Consider the following 12,328-nt stretch of genomic DNA (forward strand, 5'->3'; position numbering starts at 1 on the left):
TTTGCAACAAAGCTGACACTCGTTATAACTTTTAATACTGTAATCATGTCTTCTGTAGTCAGTTTCATTCAAGAACATTGAGAACGATTGATCAAACATGGATAAATGATGCTAAAGTATGACGTGGACCTCATAATTGTACTCATGTTGATTAGGCTGTTTTTTTTTAAGACACGCACCAGAACACTGCAATCACATAATAACCATGAGATCCGACAACAAGATTGCGTTAATGGTAATTTATTGTTGGTTCAGTGCATAGGGATCCTCCTACATTTTTTTTTCTAAATGGTCCTCAGTGTGAGTTGCATACATATCATGAGTTTGCAAGTGATGTATTTGTAAAGAACCACATGACGTCCGATAAAACACTGCATTCAACGTGGAGACGTTTTTTTTTGTTTTTGTTTTTTTTTTTCACGATAGCAGACATAGTCAGCATGTCACATTTCAAGTATCAGCACAACATTGCAACGAATGCAAAAAAATTCTGGTACATCCTCTACTAGAAAAGATCTAAGTTTGGTGTTTAAATCCATGCAAAATGCCAGTAAGTTTCCCTTCGATCACAAGTAGCTTAACTCTAGTGCATTTTTTTTACCTAGCTGAAGACACACAACACAGGTGCACTCAAATACCAGACAGTTCACACCCTCCTGGTGGCATTTGGTTATATAATGCCCTCTTAGCTGTTACAGTATCGCTAAAATGTCTACGTCTGTGGCCTTGCAAAGCCATTTGCAAGTCTTGCGTTATTTCAAACACAGTTTATTAGAAAATGAGTCTATTTGGTAAGTACTGTACAGAAGTAAGTATACAGAGCGGTAACGTCTACTTGCAGGCATTCGCTTCTGTCTGACTAGATAAAATCAAAATGGCTATAGGAATGGTAAATGCATAGCACCATTTTGTCGAAATAAAAAAAAAAGAAATTAATATCCTTTTCAAAGCAGAAAAATGGTCAACTTTTGTATGTAGCTTAGCATAGGTTTTCAGTAATTGTTACCACATCTCTAAATTTCTAAAGCTACTTCATTTCACTATAGCTTAGCACAATTTTTAATACATGCTCTTTGGTTAAAATACTTTAAAGGACTTTTTTTTTTTCTAACTGTTTTCAGCAGTGTAAGAAAAAAAAAATAAAAACACACAGTATGGCTAATAATGCACTTGCCTCAGACAAAACATACATTTTAGGCACTTAATTAGCAAAAAACAAAATGAAAAAAAAAAAAAAAAACAACAACACGTTGTCAAGACACACGCAACAATACTATGTACATACATGTAAAAAGTGTTATAAATAGGTTTTAAACCATAGATACTATATACATCAATGACCGCACTGGTTGTTATGTCTTTTCATCTTTTCAGGGTTGTGATCAGTTGTACATGGTTTGTACGATATCATACAGTTATATTATATTATACGACTTGGGCTGTTTAAACTTGTCTGCAAATGCAGTAGGCTATAGATGATCTTAGATGTCTGGAGGCCAAGCCTCAAGGAGGTGCCATGCTCATTCCCGTTTCCTCAAGATGACATAAATTAAGCCACTGATGAGCGCCAGAGGAAAAGCCAACCAGGCCAGAATGTAGCTAAAACCGTATGACTGGTCCACAGGAACCCATGTGTGCTTCATCACCGTGTAGATGATTGCACCGCACATGATGAACAGACCTGATAGAGGGGAAGAACACACAAGATTCAGCCTCATTAACTGAAACAGCGAGTTTCACTAATGGTTTAAAAGGTGAGCACTAGATTGGCCAAGATGCAAGAGAAGATGACCAATGCCAGCGTCAATTCTCATCACTATGCAACATTTGACACAACTGCCACATTTTCACAGAATAAAGAAGGGTAGAAAAGCTAAAGGGGTAGATGGGTAGCTTATATAGGCCTTTAAAAGTATGGTACATCACAGTTCCAACTCTACAACTGAAGGGTTCCCTCTGTCAAGAGATTTCATGTAGAACCCTTTCGAGAAGGCAGAACCTTCTACAGTACCTACACGGGGGTATACATATAGGCTCATACGTTCAGTACATGGGTTTCTTATATTTGGAAGGATTTTGGAAGGTATATAATCAAAGCTAGAATGCTAGTGTCCAGTAATTTGTCCTTCTTGAATGAGCATTAAATGTTTTACGTAGAATCTACAAAAATTAAATAGACTTCTAAAAAGGTTCAAAGTAGAACCCTTGGTTGGTGCCTCTTTTAGAGAAAGCCTTAAAAGTTCTGTGTAAATTCCGACAGAAGAGATTGTTTCAAGAGTGCCACTTCAGGAAAGCAGACTTTGCCCAGCTAAAGGCCCTTGATTGTAAACTGGATTGTAAATGTAATATGTAGGTCAGTTGGTTGGCTTGGTTCTGCTGGTAGGTGAGGAATAGTTGGTTGGTAGGATGTTGGGGTAGTTATATAGTTCTTTGGGGTAGTTATAAAACATTAAAGAGTTAAGTTTCAACCTTTGGTGCAAAGATTTAACATGGAGTCTTGCATCAGTGAAACTTTTGGTTAGTAGGATTCTATATTAGACATACTCATAAAAAAGACTGCACCTAGAAGTGCTTTTGGAACGTATCTTTTGGGAACCCCTTACAGTTAATCGGTACGTCCTTCAGAACTGAGGTTTTATTTCACAGAAATGGTTATTTAGTGCACCTTTGGAAGAGTAGAACACTTTTGGAACCATCCAAAACACCCTTGAGCACCCATTTATTTGAGACATGTATATGTTAGTAGGCAGTAAGTAAAGAGTGCTGGTAGGATGCTAGGTTTGGGGAGTAGTTGGAAAAGTTGCTAGTAAGTAGCAAGTAGTTTTGGGAGGCGGGTAGGTTTGTATGTCCGGTAGATTGGTTAGGTAAGTATTGTTAAATAGGTGCGAAAATAACTGGGTCATCAAATTCAGTTTGGTTCAGTTAGTTAGTTGGTTGGTTAGTTGACAGTTGGTAAGGTAAGTGGGTAGTTAGATTTAAAGGTTGAGTTTGTATAATTTTGTGTTTCTGGCAGTAATATTAATGCTAGACGATTAACATTTCCTATATAGAACTTATGAAATTACTTTTTTCACTTTAAATATAAAGTGGTTAATAAAGTATTAGTGGTTAATTGTGAGATAATTGGCTGTACCAGATAGTACCGAATTTGACCCTAGTGTCATAACAGCTCATTGAAGGACTTCATTTTCCTGCATTCAGTGCAGGTTTTCCATGTATTTTCATGATGCAAGCTCTCAAAATGAAGAGAAATCCATAGACTGGTTTTAGTGTGTGATCTTCCACCAATGCTGTATGTCCTGAAATGTCCTCCTCTGACCCAGACAAGGCAGTCACATTACATATCTGTGTGGACAGAGCCAGCGCTGTCTTCAACCTTTTTTCTGTGCAGTAACTCATATCCGCAGAATGATAAAGCACTTTCTGAGATCAGCCTTAGTCTGGCAGGACACGAGCCTTCCCCCGCGTGCCAGCCATGACATTTAATTTTGTGTCTGGGCCTCTGTTTCCGGTGCCAATCTGGTGGGTACCAGGAGACGCCAAGCTCCTAACGACCTACACTGCTCCCCCCTTGACATTCAACTAATTGCCAATGTGACCAAACAACCTGCATTCTGTCCCCTCGAAGCTCAAATGTGCATGTTTTCTTTTCTCAGAAATGGGATCATTTAAGAATTTAGCAATATCACCTTAAATACCTTTACGATCCTCTGACACAGGTTCACTCACTAAGACGTCTGTTCATTTATTTAATCTGAACAAATGGCCTCAGGATGTTTTCCCTGTAATTTAACTGAAAGGCATTTAAGTGCAGTCTGGACAACGTAATGTATAACAAAGTGTGACAGGTCTAATTAGATTAATACAGCATCAGCGAGATTCAAGAGATGCCAAGGATATGCTATGAAAAATTGACTTTGAGGTTTGTATAGATGAAGTAACAGGAGAAGGAATAGATTTTTTACATGCTTCATCATTCTTTGTTGATTATACATTTGCTAAACATCATAATTTAATTATAATTTTTATCATCATCATCATTATCTCTCTCTCTCTCTCTCTCTCTCTCTCTCTCTCTCTCATATACGGTATATATACTGTTTTACTAGTTGATAGTCACATCAATATTCACTGTTTAAAACAACAACATCTAGAGAAGTCATTTTAGATACTAGATACATTTTTAGATACAAAAATAAATAAAAAAATAAACAAATAAATATTATTATTGTTATTATTATTTTATCCATAATAATAATAATAATAATAATAATAATAATAATAATAATAATAATAATAATAATAACAATAATAATAATAATAATAATAATAACAATAATAACAACAACAACAATAATAACAATAATAATAATAATAATAATAATAATAATAACAATAATAATAATAACAACAATAACAAATACATATTGTTATTGTTGTTATTATTATTATTATTATTATTATTATTATTATTATTATTATTATGGATAAAATATTTTTGGAGTAAAAAAATCTATCTATGACATTAGGACATGTTACATTTTAAATAAAATCATTTAATAATTTAATTGAAATGATTTGTGGATCTAAAGAAACCTCAGTGTTTAATTAGATTTATGATGATAAATTGAAAAGTAGATAAATTATGATCATTATGGCTAAATCTTATTATTGTGTACCTTATTATATAATTAGGGAATATTTTTCCTTGCATAATTTAATTAGCTACATAACTTCACTCTTTAATCTCAGCCTCATTTCTTTCTCCCTACTGGGAACAAACTGTTTTTAATTTATGGTCCTAAACTGACTAAAGGCATTGACACTTATGATATGATACTCACAGGCAAAGATTTGGAAAGCTCCGGTGAGGAAGAAGCGTCCACCCTTCTGCAGCGTGAAGAGCTGGCAGAAAAACAGGAAGAGTGAGATGACGCTGAAGATGATGGACAGGATCATGAGAGCCTGCACTGCTTGAATCCATACTAAAAGAAAGAAAAGACAGAAATTTGGAAATAACATTAGGACATTGTTTAATTCCAGAAAATATCCACAAGACCTACAGGAACGTTCAGTTTCAAATGTTTAGTAACAAAGACACCAGAATTATATTATATCACAAGGCATTACAGTATACTGTGGTGGCATCTGGGATTCGAAACCATACGAGTTCTGGATGTTCGTTTTGAACAGGACTGGATTTTTCATTTATTTAAAAGGCTACTAGAGACTAAATATCAAACCAATTCAGTCCAAAAAAAAAAACTTGTTGAATGCTGAATCCACCCAAGACAAAACAAACTAGACAAATGTTTTCTGAAACTGCTCAAAGTCTGTCATCCTGCCAAAAACTATACTGAAGTACTTGGGAGTATCCTTTCCCTACAAGCTCCAGACACTTAAAATGATACCGGCTCTCTAAATATCGATCGTCTGCTTATCCTTTGAGGCAGAGTAATATAAATGTGGCACGGTAACCCTCCGCAGTACTTTGTCTTGATAGCTTTAAAAGCTCCAAATCCCATCCATTTATCATTTAAACCACCCTGCATTAGATGCGCAACACATTTCTCATATGGGAATTTAGCTGGGTGTGTAGACTTGTTTTGCTTTGTGTTTCCTGAATTCCAGGAAACGCAATATTTTTTTGTTTTTCGGCTGATAGGCTGCATGTTTGCGACAGAGCAGCTGAATAGTTATAATCTCCCTTCAAGTGAATAGTCAGTGGTCTACTGTGTGGAAAAACTGTGCTGTAGCATTAACACCAGAAAGAATTAAAGCTTACAATGTCTGTCTAAGTACAGTAACGACAGCCAGGCTACACCCGACATGCTAGCTAGACTGGTTTTAATAGAATTTTATCTTAAACAAAAGTTGGAATGAGACCATGTACATACTTCAACAGAAGTCAACAGAACATATATCAGAATATTGCACATTATTATTATATATTATATATTATATTATAATATTGAATATTGCATGAAAGCTAATTCAGCTAACTAGTACTGAACTAATTAGCACTGAACAAGATTAAGGATGAATAAACACTTTATAAATCAGCAAATTCAGCAAGTTGCGGATAATACTGTATAGCTAGCTTAAAACGTTTAACTAATTTTAGGCTTGAAATCTGAAAGTCCAAACTGCATCAGGCTAATATTAGCTAACATGAACACTACCAGTAGTACTAGTTGTAGTACAGTAAGATTAGCCGATTAAAAGCTATTGGTTGTGTAAATAACGTGTAAATAATGGCTGAAATTGAGAAGCTTTTTTTTTTTTTTTAGAACATATTTTCTTTTTCTAGCATTTGGGGTGTATTTCTTTAAATGGAGGATGTTCTAGACAAATAAAAAACGAGCTAGTCCTGAATTGTTGCATTTATAAAGCGGGCTCCTGGTCTGATAAAATCTATTCAGACATTGATTCAGTGATCTCGATTGGTGTGAAATTTAAAACGCAACAATGAATTAATGAACGATTTTATCTGGTGTACAACAACATAAAGCTCCTCTTGGCTAATATTTCAACCTTTGTCAAGAAATTCAGATATATATGTAAGATCAGAAATGCCTCATAGTCTACATCTACCATACTGATCCTGACTTTTTTGTATATGATTGGCTGTAATATATTATGATGTAATAATACGTGTTCTCTTTTGTCATTGATAATAGGATTGTCCAAAGAGATTTTCGTAAAATGTCGTATCTCCGTGCTCTTTACCAGATGAACTTGCTTCCAATTGTAATCTCACTCGAACCCTTCCTGCTATAATCCCAATACCAGTTTTAACCAGAGGAGAATTACTTCTCATTTTAAGTCTCATTTCCCATTCTGGTTTCTTCCTGATTTTTATTTATTTATTTATTTATTTGGAAGAGGAAGCTTTTTCCATGCATCTAGACCAGATTTTCTGGCAAACCCCTAACTACTATTAGCTAAAGTGCTGTACAATTGTTTAAACAGGAATGTTATAATTAAGACTGAGTCATAATGAACACTAAACATGCCTTTATTAAGACACAATCTGTGTCTTTCTCTGAAAGGACAAGAGTTTCACTGTTTGTACAGTACTTTGAATTGGAGTACTTGGCAGAGTTATGCAGTATGCTGAGACTTTTTAGCATGTCTATTTCTTGTCGAAGTGTCATGCAAGTAGTTTCAGGTTTCTGCATCTCTCTTTCACTCTTGTTCAGCTGTGTACGAGTTCTCGTTTTGGCAGCCGACATACGTGTACGCGAACACCTCTACTAATGCAAAAAAAAACGTGTTCTGTGCAGAATCAGATCCAGAGATTATAAATTTTGCTTTATGTTTGGAAAACCCTTCCGGTGCGAGAGTGCGAGCCAGTTGTTCTATCTAAAATGCTTTTGTTCCATCAAAACCACTTGATCACACTATTTAACATAGTTTATATAGTGTATTTGTCTACACAAAGAAAAAGACTTAATCATGTTGTTGTGTAGCTTTAAACAATACCAGCAGGCTGAGTACCTTTTAAAGGATTTAGATCAGACCAAAGGCAATACAGCATCTAAAAATAACAGCTATTCCTTCAAAAGCGCAATAACCTTCGAAGTACTGACCGATCCTTGTTCCGGTCTCTGGTCATTACACACAAGACAAGACAGGTGCATTCATTTAAAGGGGCAGTTTGTCATTGTTAGAGGACTCTATTGCCTGTGTGTTGGATCTTTTCACATCTGTGAACTGACCACACCCTGTGTACTGAAGCTACACATATCTTTTTTTTTTTAAAGAGAGAATGGAAGTGAAAAGAATTTCAGGGCCATAAAGAATGTAAACAAAAGCTTAAACTCATGGAATGAGGCAAAGTGATTGCAAGATTGTAAAACTGCCCTGTGCAGTGATGTGCTGTGCTCACCCCAGGACTCTTATTATATCATATCATATCATATCATATCATATCGTAGTGAACATACTTTCAGCATACTCTTCTGGTAGAAAGGACTGTATGTCTTGGTGTTCAAAAATATACTGTTATGAGTTTTGGCTCTGATTCTTCTCAAGCTGTCTGGTTTATTACAGATTTAAATGTACAACTAGATTTATGTTGTTAAAAGCACAATATGGAATTGAAATGTCACCGGTGCGCACTTTCCATTAATAGGACTTCTAACCTCTCAGGATGACCCTAACACCCCCCCCACACACACACACACACACACACACACACACACACACCACCCACCGTCTCGAATGATGGCATTCAAAAGCACTTTATTTATGTTCATTCAGTTTTTAGTATTTAAAAATAGATATGATCTTTTATTCACATGTGCTCTGTACAGCTTTATTCCTCCACTCTGTACAGTCCTGTGCCCATGAACTCCTGACGCTTTCTGTTTTCTGCCTTTCACACCTACAGTATAATTACAATGGCTTATGCACACATACACATGTGCACACGCCCAAACACACAAAGAGGGTAAGTTTGAAAGAAAATACAGACAAAAGATCTATTTTTCTCCTTCCACAGTCATCGCAGATCCTCCATTGCTCATCTTTATGCTGTAATCACTAAGAAATAGTGATGGTGATGATGCCTTGATTAGTAACTACACATAGTGGAAAAAAAAAAAAAGAGTCCAAAATAAAGCGTTCAGGTTTCTAATGGCCTCGCCCGGGAGTCATGTGACTGACAAACTACGAGCACTCGACAAACAAATGCAGTCACACATGCTGGTTCGGCTTCATTACAAAAACACACAGAGGCTGTCGTCTGCCATGATGACGTCATCCAAAACATCTGAACTAGAAACATAAACCAGAAATTCAACCTAGATGTAAAAGGAGCAGAAGCATGTGCATGGGAACTTGTCCATGTCATTCTAAATATCTCTCCTAACATGCTGCACAGAACCAGAAAACAAATTCAAGGCACATTTACCTCGTACGGCTTTCGATATTCAATTCCCAGTTATTAGTCATATGAGTTTTGTGTCACAGCTGCAGGATTTGTATGAAAATAGCATAATGTCGCTATTTTTTTCCGCACATCGCGATATCGATCGCTACATGTATTATAAACCCGGAGCAGAAATCTCTACGGCAGGATTATTTAAATAAAATTTGTGTCAAGATCCAGTCTACGTTAAGAAAGATCTGAAAATCCTTGACTACTGATAATGATCTTGTTTCCTGGTGTCATGTTTTAATTAGCATCACTGCCTTTAAAGCAGAGAATAAAAACAAACTTTTTTACACAATTTACTTAAAAAAAAAAATAACAAATCCATGTCATCACTTCACACCACTTTTCAGCCCAGACAGAGTAAATACAATTAAATATCAATAAAAAAAATTTTTAAATCTCTTTCCTTTCTGAGCTAATGTCTCAGTCCCTATAGCTAGTCTCTGGTCCAATGAGATGCTTTGTACTAAATTGTTTATCGTTAATGCATGTTATTGGATAAATTGCAAAAGATGCCAATCTGGGTCATGTTGTGAAATCTGTAGACACTGACTCATGATCATGTGCCTCTCCTTTAGCACCAAATATTTCACTTAGTCCACATCTGGACCAGCTGTGGTCTACATTAATGAACGATTTTCTGAGTCCAACAGCCTACATGATCATTTTCTATTCACTTTGTAAACTTCACAACTTTATCATTTTTATTCTGCATTAAAAATGCTAAATGCACCTTTATTACAATTTATTAACAGATAATTCACAAATGCCAGCCATTATTAATCATCAAAACAGCAAAATTAAATATCTTCTAAAACCTTCCTGTTATGAACAGGTATAAATTCACGCAGCGATTTAATATTGGTTTTGTAATCAAATCTAAAAAAAAAAAAAAAAAAAAAATGCATGGTAGTACTGACAACCTTTTATATAAAGGTAAAATAAAAAAAATAAAAAAATAAATTGCATTGTGTGCAATTTTGAATATTTGCAATGAATTAAAATAAAATGAAGAAGCATGAAGTGTCTCATGGTGATCCATACAGATGCAGCCAAAATAATTTTTCAAAAGCTTGTGAGATCAGGATCATAAAAGCTGATTAAACGAATGATATATCACACATCCCTCCTGCATGTGTGTGTGTATATATACTAAAGCATCTCTCTGATCTTTTATTACGAACCACCAATACTATCTAAATATGATCCTTGGGTGTGACCCAACGCAGTGGCACGCTATGTAAAACACAGGGTAGTCAGAGGATCCCCCAGCACCTTACGCTCACACATACACCAGATACACATCTAAATTTAAGCTGTTCTACATACTCGACCTGTGCCCCACCCTGCACCATCACTCTAGTCTGCCATCTCTACTCCCAAACAAGGGTTTTGAGCTCAGTCTCGACCCGGAGACTATTTATACTGCTGAGATGAGCTGCTGGAGTTGGGGGGCTCTCGCATCCCACTCAAATTGCGTAGCTGCATTCTCACCCATAGATGGCAGTAGAAGGGGGCAACAGGAACTCTCGGTCACGCCTATGTCAGCGTGCTGGAGTATTTTTCAGAGGGTCTTTAAGAGTACGGTTATGCAGAGGTCAGAGATCACAGTCTGTATAATAACGGATCCTTTTTTAACCTTCTGCAAAAATCTGTGCTGCAGAGCGACACGGACAGATGACACTCATCACACCCAGTTAGCACCCAAAGTCTGACAACAAGTCACATCTCTGAGTGCTTTATAACTGATATGCAATCCTGTCGTAGGGATTTCATCCAAATCTCTTAAGAACCCGAAATCAAAGTCATTATGTAACTGTTTATTTTGAACCATCAGACGAACAGATATTCAGCAAATGCAACCTTGAGTATTTGGGACTCTTTAGCCCTTCCTTTGCCACTCCAGGTCTAATTTCCTGGTGTATATCCATTTCCAAGCAGTATTTCAGTGATAAAAATGAGAGAGCATGAAATATTTCCTACCTCCAGTGTCAGCAGGATTGCATTTCTGCACTTCGTTGATTGTGCTGCAGTTAAACCACAAGTCTGAGCTACTGGTAGAAGTTATGCTCCAGGCCTGTGCAAATAAATATACAGACAATCAATAATGAGCTTCTATTAACAAGAAGAATGACATGATGATAATGATGATGATGATGATGATGATGAGGAAATCCAAGGGCATATACTGTACTCACATTGACTATAGTGGAGACGAAGAGCAGTACCAGAACTGCGATGTGCAGGAGTACGATACCACAAAGAAGGATCAGCATGTTTACACTGCTGGGTTTCTGCACACACAAACACACACTTTTTCTTTTACCTTTTTTTTTTACAGACTGTTGGCTTCCTCTACTTTTACTTGGATGTTTCCAGGGTTTTAGTATAATGCAGAGCCTGTGGAAGCTATGAGCATGGAAATAGTGCAACCTTTATATTCCTACAGTCACCAGGGGGACTTTTAGCGTAAGAAAATAAGTCAACTTGATAGATAGATAGATAGATAGATAGATAGATAGATAGATAGATAGATAGATAGATAGATAGATAGATAGAAATCCAGTGTTAAATTACAGTGATTCTTTATGAGCCCCATAGATCTTTATTCAACAGGTGTAACTATTTAGTTCAGTTTTCTGTTCTTCTCCATTCTTGGAAATAATTAATCTTTCAAAAAAATTGTATTTTTACCAAAAAATAATAAAACATATGGAATCAGTTGTTTGTACATGTATTACACACCCAAAACGTTAAGAAACCAGATATCCTAATATCTAAACAAAAGTAAACAAACACCGCACGCGAGGTGCGTAAAGATGCGCAACAAGGTGCGTCTAACATCCAAGCCGGAAACTTAGCACTCACCAGTAATAATAATAAGAAGAAGAATTTCCACTTACAGGGATCTGGGTGAAAGTATTTCCAGGAGAAATTGGAGAGAAAAGTTGTTAAAAGGCAGCGGCGGCAGGAGACAGTGAGAGAGATAGACAGAGAGACGAGGTCACAGCGTTACTCCGCAAGTCCAACAGCAGGGCTTTCACACTGGAACGGATTGAAACGCAGCGCTGCAGTTTTAAACTCTTTCGGTCAACACCAAGCCAACGCCCTCCGAGGCGCATGACATCACGGCGAGGGTGCGTCCCAAATCAAACTCCATCTTAACTCCCAGTGACGAGGTTTCCCAAATTCCTCAACTACAAGGATTGTGAGACACTTCAGGCTACTTTATATACTATATATATATATATATATATATATATATATATATATATATATATATATATATATATATATATATATATGATTCATTCAACTAGCAGCTCTCAAAACACAGGCTGAGGTACAGTAACAAGAAGACAAACAGGTTCTAAATTGCTGCTGTTA

At 36.3% G+C, this 12,328-nt stretch overlaps 1 protein-coding gene across 1 annotated transcript; it reads right to left on the bottom strand.

Moving 5' to 3' along the window:
* Positions 1 to 224: 224 nt before the first annotated feature.
* Positions 225 to 12,004, bottom strand: pmp22b (peripheral myelin protein 22b). The gene is made up of 5 exons (XM_027132796.2): positions 11,845 to 12,004; positions 11,140 to 11,235; positions 10,925 to 11,018; positions 4,845 to 4,985; positions 225 to 1,681 (listed from the first exon to the last, which is right to left on the bottom strand). Exons 2-5 carry the CDS (start codon positions 11,215 to 11,217, stop codon positions 1,521 to 1,523), a joined length of 474 nt encoding a protein of 157 aa, XP_026988597.1. The 5' UTR covers positions 11,218 to 11,235; positions 11,845 to 12,004; the 3' UTR covers positions 225 to 1,520.
* Positions 12,005 to 12,328: the final 324 nt, after the last annotated feature.

Source organism: Tachysurus fulvidraco, chromosome 8 (assembly GCF_022655615.1).
Source record: "Tachysurus fulvidraco isolate hzauxx_2018 chromosome 8, HZAU_PFXX_2.0, whole genome shotgun sequence".
Classification (NCBI taxonomy): domain Eukaryota; kingdom Metazoa; phylum Chordata; class Actinopteri; order Siluriformes; family Bagridae; genus Tachysurus; species Tachysurus fulvidraco.

Coding starts and splice junctions, on each gene's coding strand:
- pmp22b (XM_027132796.2), bottom strand. CDS start 11,217: ATGCTGATCCTTCTTTGTGGTATCGTACTCCTGCACATCGCAGTTCTG. Junction 11,019..11,139: donor TCGTCTCCACTATAGTCAAT/GTGAGTACAGTA, acceptor TTATTTGCACAG/GCCTGGAGCATAACTTCTAC. Junction 1,682..4,844: donor AGCTTTCCAAATCTTTGCCT/GTGAGTATCATA, acceptor CCCCTCTATCAG/GTCTGTTCATCATGTGCGGT.